At 40.8% G+C, this 12,541-nt stretch overlaps 1 protein-coding gene and 1 pseudogene across 1 annotated transcript in view; both read left to right on the top strand.

Annotated features, from left to right (window-relative positions):
* The window catches only part of LOC142139809 (tripartite motif containing 13-like), a 693,488-nt pseudogene that overhangs the window by 341,225 nt on the left and 339,722 nt on the right, over positions 1 to 12,541 (top strand).
* LOC142141019 (uncharacterized) overlaps positions 1 to 12,541 on the top strand; it is a 98,682-nt gene that overhangs the window by 56,972 nt on the left and 29,169 nt on the right. The window contains exons 8-11 of the mRNA XM_075199081.1: positions 3,249 to 3,310; positions 3,770 to 3,798; positions 4,458 to 4,522; positions 5,779 to 5,831. Of these exons, the coding sequence (XP_075055182.1) occupies positions 3,249 to 3,310; positions 3,770 to 3,798; positions 4,458 to 4,522; positions 5,779 to 5,831 (209 nt within the window). The remainder of the gene's footprint in view (positions 1 to 3,248; positions 3,311 to 3,769; positions 3,799 to 4,457; positions 4,523 to 5,778; positions 5,832 to 12,541) is intronic.

Raw genomic sequence — 12,541 nt, 5'->3', positions numbered from 1 at the left:
GGTTTACAAAATAAGGGAACTGGGTCTAGGAAACAACATTTGTACTTGGATCGAAAACTGGTTAGAGAATAGGAAACAGAGTTGTGATAAATGGAACATTTTCTAATTGCTCAAAAGTTTTAAGTGGAGTACCTCAAGGTTCTGTGCTGGGGCCACTCCATTTTATTATATTTATTAATGACCTTAGTGATGGATTAGAGAGTCTTAGTGATGGATTAGAGAGTAAAGTTTCCATTTTTGCAGATGACACTAAACTCTGTAAGGTAATAAAATCAGAGCAAGATGTAGTTTCTCTACAGAGGGACTTAAATAAACTGGAGGATTAGGCGGCCAAATGGAATGAGGTTTAACATAGATAAATGTAAGGTTATGCATTTACGGATCAAAAACAAGCATACATTCTATAAATTAAATAGGATTAATTTAGGGGAATCTATATTGGAAAAGGGTTTGGGAGTGCTCATAGACAGTAGACTTAGCAATAGTGCTCAATGTCAAGCAGCAGCTGCAAGGGCAAATAAAGTATTGGCATGCATAAAAAGGGATATGGATGCAAGGCAAGACAGTGTAATTTTGCCACTAAATAAATTGTTGGTAAGACCTCATCTTGAATATGTAGTAGAGTTCTGGGCACCACTCTATAAAAAAGATATTTTGATATAATGTTCAGAGAAGGGTGACAACTTGATAAAGGGTATGGAGTCATTAAGTTATGAGGAAAGGTTAGCCAGTTTAGGCATGTTTACTTTAGAAAAGAGGCGTCTAAGAGGAGATATGATTACTATGTACAAATACATTAAGGGTCAATACAGAGAACTTGCATGGGAACTTTCTACCCCAAGGATTATACACAGGACACGCGGTCACTCCCTAAGGTTAAAGGAGAGGAAGTTTCACAACCAGCAAAGGAAGGGGTTCTTTGCAGTAAGGGCAGTCAAGATATGGAATTTACTGCCAGGAAAGGTTGTGGCGGCAGATTCAATTGATATGTTTAAGAAAGGGTTAAACAAATTTTTAGTGGAAAAATGTATCCAGGGATACGACTGTTAATTAAAATCAAGGATAGTAGTGGATATAGGGAAAAAATAGGACTGCAATATTGGGTCTGGGGGGATTTTTACCAATTGAAACAGATTGGCAGTTGCTTAATCTGGATCAATTTCAAATGTAAGTGAGGGATTGAAGGAGATCCAAAATAGGTTGAACTTGATGGACTGGTGATTTTTTTCAACCTCATCAACTATGTACTATATTCCAAGCTCGTCACATGGTGGAAGCCTGTCTTTTAATCATTTAGTAGGTAATTTAGGGTTGGATGTATGCAATTTTTTGTGTATAATACCCATTATTTGTGTGTGGGTGGCATAAATGTGTCAATATTAAAATTTCTGCATATTCGTGACTTGTATCACCTTATGCCTGGAGAGGCGAAACGGGGAGGAAAGGGTTGTGCAAGCATAGGGCAAATACAGTAAGGGCATGTTTACATAATTGCAAAATAATTAGAGGTGAACGCATCTACAATTATGCCTGCAGACCTTTTTAGTGATAAAAAAAAGCTCCCCCCACAAAGTTGAACAATGCACCAGTGCTCATAGCCTGGGTTCACTACCACTGATGTGAGGGGACAAATATCATAGTCTCCCCGCAAAAGCTACAACCCGCACCAGGCAATCAAAGGCTGTGCTGGAACAGTATAAAAGGTGGTGGGTCCTCCTGTCATAGTGGGTTACAGCCACAGCCTTTTCAGCATGGAGCTATATTCCCTAGGGAAATTGAGCACACACAAAAAATTGTGCCCCTCAGTCCCATGACCCCCCCTCTCCCCTGTCCGCAGACCTGTCCACAAATAAACAATCTGCAAATAACAAAAACTTGCTTAGCTATTATTGGTTAAAGCTTGAGAAAGCTGCTGTGATTGGTTATTTGTGCCTAGACTCACCTGGGGTTCAAGCTGGCAGTCATCGCCTCCAGACAGACCAGTGGGAACTGTAATCCCCAACAAGTCCTGTCAAACCAAGTCTCTAAATACCTCAGAGAACCATCACTTAATCCCCACCCCTCTGCTGTTTGGTGATGGGTTTCAAGAAGAAGCCACATCCCTGATAGCTTTGATTGTTGGCTCTTATCTCATGGGTGCGTTTTCAAGGCTTAGTCCATGATTCCAACTCACCCAGACCCTCTCTGAAGCTGGCTCCTTAGAGTCTGGAGATAAGTGGTACACACAGTTCGCATTGGGTAGTATTCAGGGCTCCATAGCGACCTGCAGTTCCGGTATGCAGTGACTAAGTGCTATATATACTGGGATGGAAGGAAAAAGAAGTCTGTTGTCTGGAAAATAGTCTCAGAGTGGCTACAGCTCTTTCAGGGGAGAAGTAACTGTAATAAACAGGCTGAAACATTTCAGCTGTGCATAAAGTGTTCCACATGGCGGTATTTAAGAAATACAGGGGAAGTGCCACCAAAATTTTTCTTGGTAAGTGGGGGTTCCCAAGCTGGCTGAACATTTATTATTAACACCTATTACTCTGCTCTTATCACATGGTATAGCTTAACCGGACATCTCACATCTTCTGGAAGGTTAACCCAAGGAGAATGGTTTATTAAAATAATATAACTTTTATTATTTATTATGAATAAAATATTTTAAAAAAGCAGCAAAATGTTGTGAATGATGAGTGAATAAAATCATGTGATTTAAAAAAAATGCTGTGTGACGCTTGCTCTATACATTCACATAAAATATAAAAGGATTGAGAAACTAGACCATATTAATTATATTGAATATGTCTTACTCAATCTTATTTTGATGCGAATCTCCTGCTAGTGATATCTTAATTGCAATAGAGACAGCTTGCTGATCTCCTCAAATATCAGGCATCTAATAATTACCACAATGTATTAATTTATGTCAGAAGAGGTAGCTCCTTGCAGGACTCAAGACATGGCAGGTTGCATGCTTGGAGGATGGCTCAGAGGGAATAAGAAATTCTTCACACAAAATGAGTCAAAAGAAGGGCGGTATTTTCGAAAAGGGAGATTATAAAAGTAACAATAAGAGATATCGGTGTGTCAGCGCTGCCAATCAGGAGCTGCCCTCCTCTAGGGGGTAATAGGAAATCAACTTGGAATTAGGTAGCTCTGCCTAATAAAATGGCCCATCACTGTGTATTATAATTAAAATTGTTTACTGTTTTATAATGTGTTTTTGTAAGAAATGTATTAAATTATTCTTAATTGAATCTTAGAAAAGACAACCGAGAAAAACAGTGATGAGTCATTCATTGAACAGTCATCTGAACAATTAAAAGTAAGTAAACAGTCAAAAGTATTTTTAATGCACAATCAATCTACATACTATATAAATACCTGTGAATACTGTCTTGATGGTTGTGATGTTCTGTTTATATACAAGTGATTTGCAGGAAAGTTTTTCTCTGTCCACCTCTATTTTTCTGATTCTTTGCATAGATAATATCACTGTTTGTTTTAAACAAATCCTGTGCTATTTTCTGTTATTCAATGAGCCTGTTGCTCCAAAGATGTCAAGAAACAGAGAATAATACTTGGCAGTGATGTATATAACAAAGTTACATGTCAAATGCCTTAATGAAGGGAGGGCTGATACTTTACCGGATCGTGGGAAAGTGTAATAATAGTAAATAAGAATGTATTGCCATTATTATTATTCATTATTATGATTATTATTATTCATTATTCATTATTATGAAAATAATATAACAATGTAACCAGTATTTTACATTTGTAGGAAACTCTATGTTCAACTCCTCGTAAATGGTAAGTTTTAGGCCAACTCTCTAGGATTGTTCAGCCCCCTTCCTTGAGGACCAGGCCCTGTGTTTTGTAGCCTGGGCTGTTAGAGTAGGGGACTGAGTTTTTTTGGGGTTTGTTTTAGTTCTTTATTTAACAATTTCACATTTTGTATACTTGCCATTTTAAAAATTGGGGTTAACGGTCTCGAGCCATGTGGTGCGGTTTGGCCTTTTAATAATTTCTTATTTTGAAAACTGCACATAAAATCACCAAAAAATATAGGGTTTCATAATTTAGAGAATTGGATTTTACATGACACCCTTTGTGAACATGGCTTGGATAATACATTTAAGTCAGCTACTTTTTTACAGGATTTATTCATTTTTAAATAAAAAAACATTTATGTGGTTAAACCCATTTAGAAATTCAGATGATTGTGAACTTTGGACTACAAATTCCCATCTGTAACTATAGCCTCTTATGTTGTTTAATAGTGTAGGGGAAAAATACACTGATCACATTTTGGTGGCAAATATGTTCAGTAACCGATTCTTTTCTGGTGTAGATAACATAATATATATACTGTACAATATGGTTTTCATATTTTACCTATATTAGTCCAGGACTGTGAACAACATTCCAATTCCAAAGTACCAAAAGTAACTGATTATTATTTTTTACAGCACATCTGAAAGTAGTTTAACATCAAGTTATTCTTCATTTCATCATAAAGAAACACCCTCTCCCAGTGAGTACATTACTGCATATGTATTCTACTGCAACAGGTTCTGTTCTTTTGGAATGGTTTAAAATACATAATATTCTTTCATGAAAAAATAAATAAAACATTAGCAAATTGACATTTAAAGTTTGAATATATTCACTGAGAATAGAGTTCTGTTGTCTTCTTGTATTTGTCACATCTTACACAATTTCTGCATATACTGTGTTATTATTGATTTGGAAAATGTCACAGTGCTCCGCAGCACCGAACAGAGGGAAAAACAGATCATACATGAAACAGGGACATACAAAGTAGAAGTAATGTACGTAGACATGAAAACAAATGGTAGGGATGGCCCTGCTCCTGAGAGAGATTACATACTATTTGAAAAATGGCACAGCTGAGAGGAGTGAGTGTGGCCCAGAGTGGAGATTGGGACATTTGTAGGGTGCGTTAATGTGAGTAGTATAGGTGGGAGAAGGGTAAGCTCTAATAAAGAGATGGGTTTTCAGAGAACGTTTAAAGATTTGAAGGCTGTGGGAGTGTCTGATAGGTCGTGGTAGGGAATTCCATAAGGAGGTAACAGCATAATAGAAGTCTTGTAGGGTGAGAGGTGGTTCACAAGGTGAATTGCATATCATCATCATCATAATCAACATTTATTTATATAACGCCACTAATTCCGCAGCGCTGTACAGAGAACTCATTCACATCAGTCCCTGCCCCATTGGAGCTTACAGTCTAAATTTCCTAGCACGCACACACACACACACACACACACATATACACAGACAGACAGACAGAGAAACTAGGGTCAATTTGATAGCAGCCAATTAACCTACTAGTATGTTTTTGGAGTGTGGGAGGAAACCGGAGCACCCGGAGGAAACCCACGCAAACACGGGGAGAACATACAAATGCCGCACAGATAAGGCCATGGTTGGGAATGAACTCATGACCCCAGTGCTGTGAGGCAGAAGTGCTAACCACTTAGCTAGGTATTGCTAATTATGTTATATTGTCTTTTTTCATTGTTCACTTTCTCTTCCTGTGCCCCAGACATCAAGAATTATATTTTGAGCTTTATTTGGCAGGGAAAATAAGGGAAAAAAAGATGTGTAAAATAGTACAAAATTTGTATCCACTAAGGAAATGATTAAAATTAAAATTGTTTACATAAATTGAATAAAGCAGTAAAGAATAGATACATAGATATACTATTGAAAAATAAAGTGGTTGACTTCTTCATTTTCTATTCCTTTACTAATTCATTTTTATAGGACTTCCCAAAAAAGACTGGAGGCATAAGTCAAAGAAGAAAGCTGACCCACAGGTATGAGCATGTGAATACATAGTGTGACAAAGACTCCTTATTCACACAATTTTTCAGGGTCTAAGATTACTTGTAGGTTACACACAGAATAACACAACAAACAAATAAAAGTAAATTCTAGCTCTTTAGAGCACTGCCAGCATAACTATGTGAAGCACACAGATTGATGGTTTTTGTTTTATTACCCTTTTCCTTTACATTAGAAACCTTCCTGGGTATCGCACCCTGCTCACCTTCCCTTAAGAAGTGAAAGGCCCAGAATAAGCCTGTGTATAAATTTGATTTTTATTATTTTCTATTTGATCAGTTGAGGAATCCCAGATAAGTCATGAGTCTTACAGAAATCCTGGACTGAAATAATACCTATTTGCTGCAACCAGGAGGAGTTTGCAGCAAACCATCCTCCAAAATCCAACCTGAGGGTCCCATAAGAGCACTGTGTAACATACTGCATACTAACAAACCCTTAGCACATTTGGAGCTTATGATTTTCCCATTAGTAAGGATTAAGGCTATGCAATACTCACATAGATACATACAAAACTGTATACATACAATATACCAACTTTGGCAAAATAATGCAAATTATATAGTCCATTATTATCACACTACCGCCATGTACATATTTATAGTGGCTAAATATAAGTTTATATATTAATACCTTATAGTTTAATCCCCTGATTTTAAAGCAGTGGCTCGAGTAGCAGAGTTTTCACAACTTTTTTGGTAGGGGGGGGGATAAAACCAGAGAAAAAATAAGCCCGTGCTCGGTTAATACCATATTATATATGGTGTCAGCTGTATAGTATAAATGTATGTGTATATATTAGAGATGGGCGGGCTCGGTTCCCCGAGATCTGAATCCACTGAATTTAGGTTATCCGAGTACCGAGCCGAGCCCATTCGGTTTCGAAATCGAGGCAAAACGTCATTGTGACGTATTCGATTAAAATAGTTTTTCTGAGCTCGGATCTCGCGAGATTTAAAAAGCATAAATACACGCCTCCACAGCAATCCATCGCCATTTGACAGGGAGAGAGCAGGTTTAGGTCACACTGGCTATATTAGCACTTCCATTTGCTTTTGGGGTGTCCCCATTCTTTTGCTGAAATTTATCTGGCTGTGAAAAAAGTACTATATTGCAGCACTGTAAAAACAATACATTTAGCACTTCCATTTGCTTTTGGGGTGTCCCCCATTATTTGTCAAAAAATTATCTGGCTGTGAAAAAAGTAGGGATGTGCACCGGCCACTTTTTGGGTTTTGGGTTTTGGGTTCTGATTAGCTTGAGGTTTTGGGTTCGGATTGATTTTGCCAAAACACCCAACTAAAGGTTTTGGTTCTGATTTTGGGTTTTGGGTTCTGATTTTTTTTTTAAAAAAGCATAAAAAGTGCTAAAATCCATATTTTTGGTTTTTTTTTCCATTCCTACACTATTATTAACCTGAATAACATTAATTTCCACTAATTTCCAGTCAATTCTGAACACCTCACACCTCACAATATTGTTTTTAGTCCAAAAGGTTGCACCGAGGTAGCTGGATGTCTAAGCTAAGCGACACAAGTGGGCGGCACAAACACGTGGCCCATCTAGGAGTGGCACTGCAGTGGCAGACAGGATGGCAGTTTGAAAAACTAGGCCCCAAAGAGCACATAATGGCAAAAAAATAGGTGCAAGCTGGAATTGTCCTTGGGCCCTCCCACCCACCCTGATGTTGTTGAAATAGGACTTTAACAAACCAGTCATTTCAGCTACAGGGCCTACCAAACTACTGTGGCTGAAATGATTGGTTTGTTTGGGCCCCCACACAAAAAAAGCTTTCATCTCTCCCTGTACAAACTAAACTGGCTCTACTGAGGCAAGATGTCGTCCTCATCCTCATCCTCACACATTATCAATTCGTCCCCGCTGGACTCCACAATCACAGGTCCCTCTGTAGTCTCTGGAGGCCAGTGCTGGTCTTGATTGAAGAATTGATAATTAATTTTTATGAACATCATCTTCTCAACGTTTTGCGGAAGTAACCTCCTTCGCCGCTCACTGACCAGGTTCCCCGCTGCACTAAAAACTCTTTCGGAGTACACACTGGAGGGGGGACAACTCAGGTAAAATAGAGCCAGTTTGTACAGGGGCTTCCAAACTGCCTTTTTTTCCTGCCAGTAAAAATAAGGACTGTCTGACATGTCTACTTGGATGGTGTCAGCAAAGTAATCCTCCACCATTTTTTCAATGGTGACAGCATCCAATGCAGCGACATTAGACATGTCTGCAATGGTTGGCAGGTCCTTCAGTCTGGAACAGATGTTCTCAGCATCCCCGCCAGCGGGTCGTTTATGAAATCTCAGCTGTTTCCTCGCAGCCACAGGTGTGGAAGAAAATGAAGGAGGAGCTGTTGGCATGTCACGGTCCTCTTCAGAGGACAATCTCCTGACCAGCAGGTCTTTGCACTGCTGTAGACTTGTGTCCGCCGGAAACAGAGACACAACATACGCTTTAAACCGAGGATCGAGCACGGTGGCCAGAATGTATTCCTCTGACTTTAAAAGAGTGACAACCCTCGGATCCTGGCAAAGCGTACGAAGGGCTTCATCCACAAGAGCTACATGCTTTGTGGAATCGCAATGCTTTAACAGCTCCTCCCTCACTTTCTCCAGCTGCTTCTGCAACAGCCTTATCAGGGGAATCACCTGACTCAAGCTGGCAGTGTCGGAACTGACTTCTCGTGTGGCAAGTTCAAACGGCTGCAGAACCTTGCACAACACGGAAATCAGTCTCCACTGCGCTTGACTCAGGCGCATCCCCACTCCTTTTCCTATGTCGTAGGTGGCTGTGTAGGCTTGAATGTCCATTTGCTGCTCCTCCATCCTCTGCAGCATATAGAGGGTGGAGTTCCAGCGCGTTATAACCTCTTGTTTGAGGTGATGGCAGGGCAGGTTCAGGCTTTTCTGATGTTGCTCGAGTCTGCGGTAGGCAGTGGCAGAATGCCGAAAGTGTCCAGCAATTTTGTGGGCCACCGCAAGCATATCCTGCACACCCCTGTCACTCTTGAGGTAATGCTGCACCACCAAATTTATTGTGTGGGCAAAACATGGCACGTGCTGGAAATTGCCCATATGTAATGCCCGCACAATGTTACTGGCGTTGTCCGACACCACAAATCCCCAGAAGAGTGTAAGTGGGGTAAGCCACTCCGAGATTATTTCCCTCAGTTTCTCTAAGAGGTTGTCAGCTTTGTGCCTCTTATTAAAACCGGTGATACACAACATTGCCTGCCTTGGAACGAGCAGGCATTTTGGAGATGCTGCTACTGATGCTGCTGCTGTTGCTGCGGAAGGCGATGCATCTACCCAGTGGGCTGTCACAGTCATATAGTCCTTAGTTTGCCCTGAACCACTTGTCCACATGTTCGTGGTTAAGTGGACAGTGGGTACAACCGCATGTTTCAGAGCACTGAGGACACTTTTTCGTACTTCTCTGTACATCCCGGATATCGCCTGCCTAGTGAAGTGGAATCTCGACGGGATTTGGTACCGGGGACACAATACCTCCATCAACCGTCCCATCCCACTGCACTGGTGGCGGACACCGGACGCACATCTAACACCAACAAAGCTGTTACCGCCGCAGTTGTCCGCTTTGCCATAGGATGACTACTGTCGTACTTCATGCTCATGGCAAACGACTGTTGTACGGTCAACTGTTTAGTGTAGGACGTAGCGGTCTTACGACTTCCCCTCTGGGAAGATGACCGACTACCAGCAGCAACAGCAGCAGCGGTAGTAGTAGGCGTAGCACTTCGGGATCCTCCAGAAGAATCCCGGATTGAAGAGGACCCAGTCATGCCGGTGACATGGCCTGCAGGACTATCTACAATGGAGATCGAGGAGGAAATTGACGAGGAGGGTGTTGCTGGTGTGGATACAACAGGACCAAGGGATTTAGGTGTCCCTGGACTGCTGACGGTCCTAGCCACAGTTCCTGAACTAAACACTGAATTATGAAGGCTCTTCAGGTGACGTATAAGGGAGGATGTCCCTAGGTGGCCAAGATCCTTACCCCTGCTTATTTGAGCATTACATAAGGTACATATGGCCATACATTTGTTGTCCGGATTGGGATAGAAATAATTCCAGACCGAAGAGGTGGATTTCTTGGTCTTCTGGCCAGGCATGACGATGGGCTTTTTCATCCCATGAACATCAACTGTGCCTCATTTAAGATAACCACATCAGCATCCTCCTCGTCAAGTTCCTCCTCAGCGCCAGCTACATCAATATCCTTCTCACGGTGTACAACATTGACACCTTCATTAGCCAAATCTGTAACTGCACTGTGGGTGATCCTTCCAGCATATGCAGAGGGCGTGCTGCAAATGGTGGAAGGAGCCACCTCTTCCCGTACAGTGATGGGAAGGTCAGGCTTTGCAACCACCAACACCCTTGGACTCGCCTTGGGGATTTGTGATGCCATCTCTTTAGAAGGCAGAGTTGTTTGCTGTGTTGTTGATGACAGCTTAACTCTCTTAAATTTTTTAGAGGGGGGGGAGGAGGGCTTAGATGCTTGGGTGAAGCTGAACCACTAGTCATGAACACGGGCCAGGGCCTAAGCCGTTCCTTGCCACTCTGTTTCGTAAATGGCATATTGCCAAGTTTACGTTTCTCCTCAGATGATTTTAAGTTTCTTTTTTTGCTAAATTTAGTGAACTTTGGCTTTTTGGATTTTACATGCCCTCTACTAGGAGATTGGGCATCGGCCTTGGCAGACGACGTTGATGGCATTTCATCGTCTATGTCATGACTAGTGGCAGCAGCTCCAGCATTAGGAGGAAGTGGTTCTTGATCTTTCCCTACTTTATCCTCCAAATTTTTGTACTCCATTATATGCAGCACAAGAGAGCGTACCCCTAAACCACACACACTCGGCAAAGCCTTTAAAAATTATATGCGGCACAGGACAGTACCACTGGACTGGAGTTATACAGCAGTACCAATTTTTTTATACTGCAGGAACAGGGAACGTAGTTATATATTGCAGTACTAATTTTTTTAAACTGCAGGAACAGTGAACGTAGTTATATATTGCAGTAGTATTTTTTTTATACTGAAGGAACAGTGAACGTAGTTATATATTGCAGTAGAAATTCCTTTTTACTGCAGGAACTGTGAACGTAGTTAGATATTGCAGTAGTATTTTTTTTATACTGCAGGAACAGTGAACGTACTTATATATTGCAGTAGAAATTCCTTTTTACTGCAGGAACAGTGAACGTGGTTAGATATTGCAGTAGTATTTTTTTTATACTGCAGGAACAGTGAACGTAGTTATATATTGCAGTAGAAATTCCTTTTTACTGCAGGAACAGTGAACATAGTTATATATTGCAGTAGAAATTCCTTTTTACTGCAGGAACAGTGAACGAAGTTAGATATTGCAGTAGAAATTCCTTTTTACTGCAGGAACAGTGAACGTAGTTAGATATTGCAGTACTAATTTTTTTATACTGCAGGAACAGTGAACGTAGTTATATATTGCAGTAGTATTTTTTTTATACTGAAGGAACAGTGAACGTAGTTATATATTGCAGTAGAAATTCCTTTTTACTGCAGGAACAGTGAATGTAGTTATATATTGCAGTAGAAATTCCTTTTTACTGCAGGAACAGTGAATATAGTTAGATATTGCAGTAGTATTTTTTTTATACTTTTTTTATACCAATGGACTTAGCAGGACAGAGCACAGGACACAGGCCACTGGAATCAGCAGGACAGAGCACAGGACACAGCACCACTGAACTCAGCAAGACAGAGCACTGGACAAAGCACCACTGGACTCAGCAGGACAGAGCACAGGACAAAGCACCACTGGACTCAGCAGGACAGAGCACAGGACACAGCACCACTAACAAAACCCAACCTTCCGCTTCCCTGATCAATGTCCGAGTGAAGATGGCGGCGGCAAGCAGGGAATTTAAAGAATCCGAGTATCGCGAGATCCGACGGCGGGATTTGGACTCATAGCCTCGTTTTCAGTTTTTCTCAGTGGCGGAAATACCCGAACAGTGCTCGTATCGCCCTCGGATCCACACTGTTCGGGTGGGCTCGGATTGTGATAATCCGAGCCCGCTCATCGTTAGAAAAAAGTAGTATATTGCAGCACTTTAATAATAAATATATTTAGCACTTCCATTTGCTTTTGCGGTGTCCCCCATTCTTTTGCTGAAATTTATCTGGCTGTGAAAAAAGTACTATATTGCAGCACTGTAAAAACAATACATTTAGCACTTCCATTTGCTTTTACGGTGTCCCCCATTCTTTTGCATAAATTTATCTGGCTGTGAAAAAAGTAGTATATTGCAGCACTTTAATAATAAATATATTTAGCACTTCCATTTGCTTTTGGGGTGTCCCACATTCTTTTGCAGAAATTTATCTGGCTGTGAAAAAAGAACTATATTGCAGCACTTTAATAATAAATATATTTATATATTTAGCACTTCCATTTGCTTTTGGGATGTCCCCCATTCTTTTGCTGAAATTTATCTGGCTGTGAAAAAAGTACTATATTGCAGCAGTGTCAAAAACAATTTTTAGCACTACAAGTGCTTTGGGCTCAGAATGGATTCAAAGCAGTCCACGTATGAGCAAAATGAGCAACCAGGTTCTGTCACCAGTCCTGATGGTAGTGTTCCCAGTACGTCATCTGGGAAAGG

Source organism: Mixophyes fleayi, chromosome 2, assembly GCF_038048845.1.
Source record: "Mixophyes fleayi isolate aMixFle1 chromosome 2, aMixFle1.hap1, whole genome shotgun sequence".
NCBI lineage: Eukaryota > Metazoa > Chordata > Amphibia > Anura > Limnodynastidae > Mixophyes > Mixophyes fleayi.
Note: the sequence above shows the minus strand (reverse complement) of the source record. Positions and strands in the feature narration are given on the sequence as shown.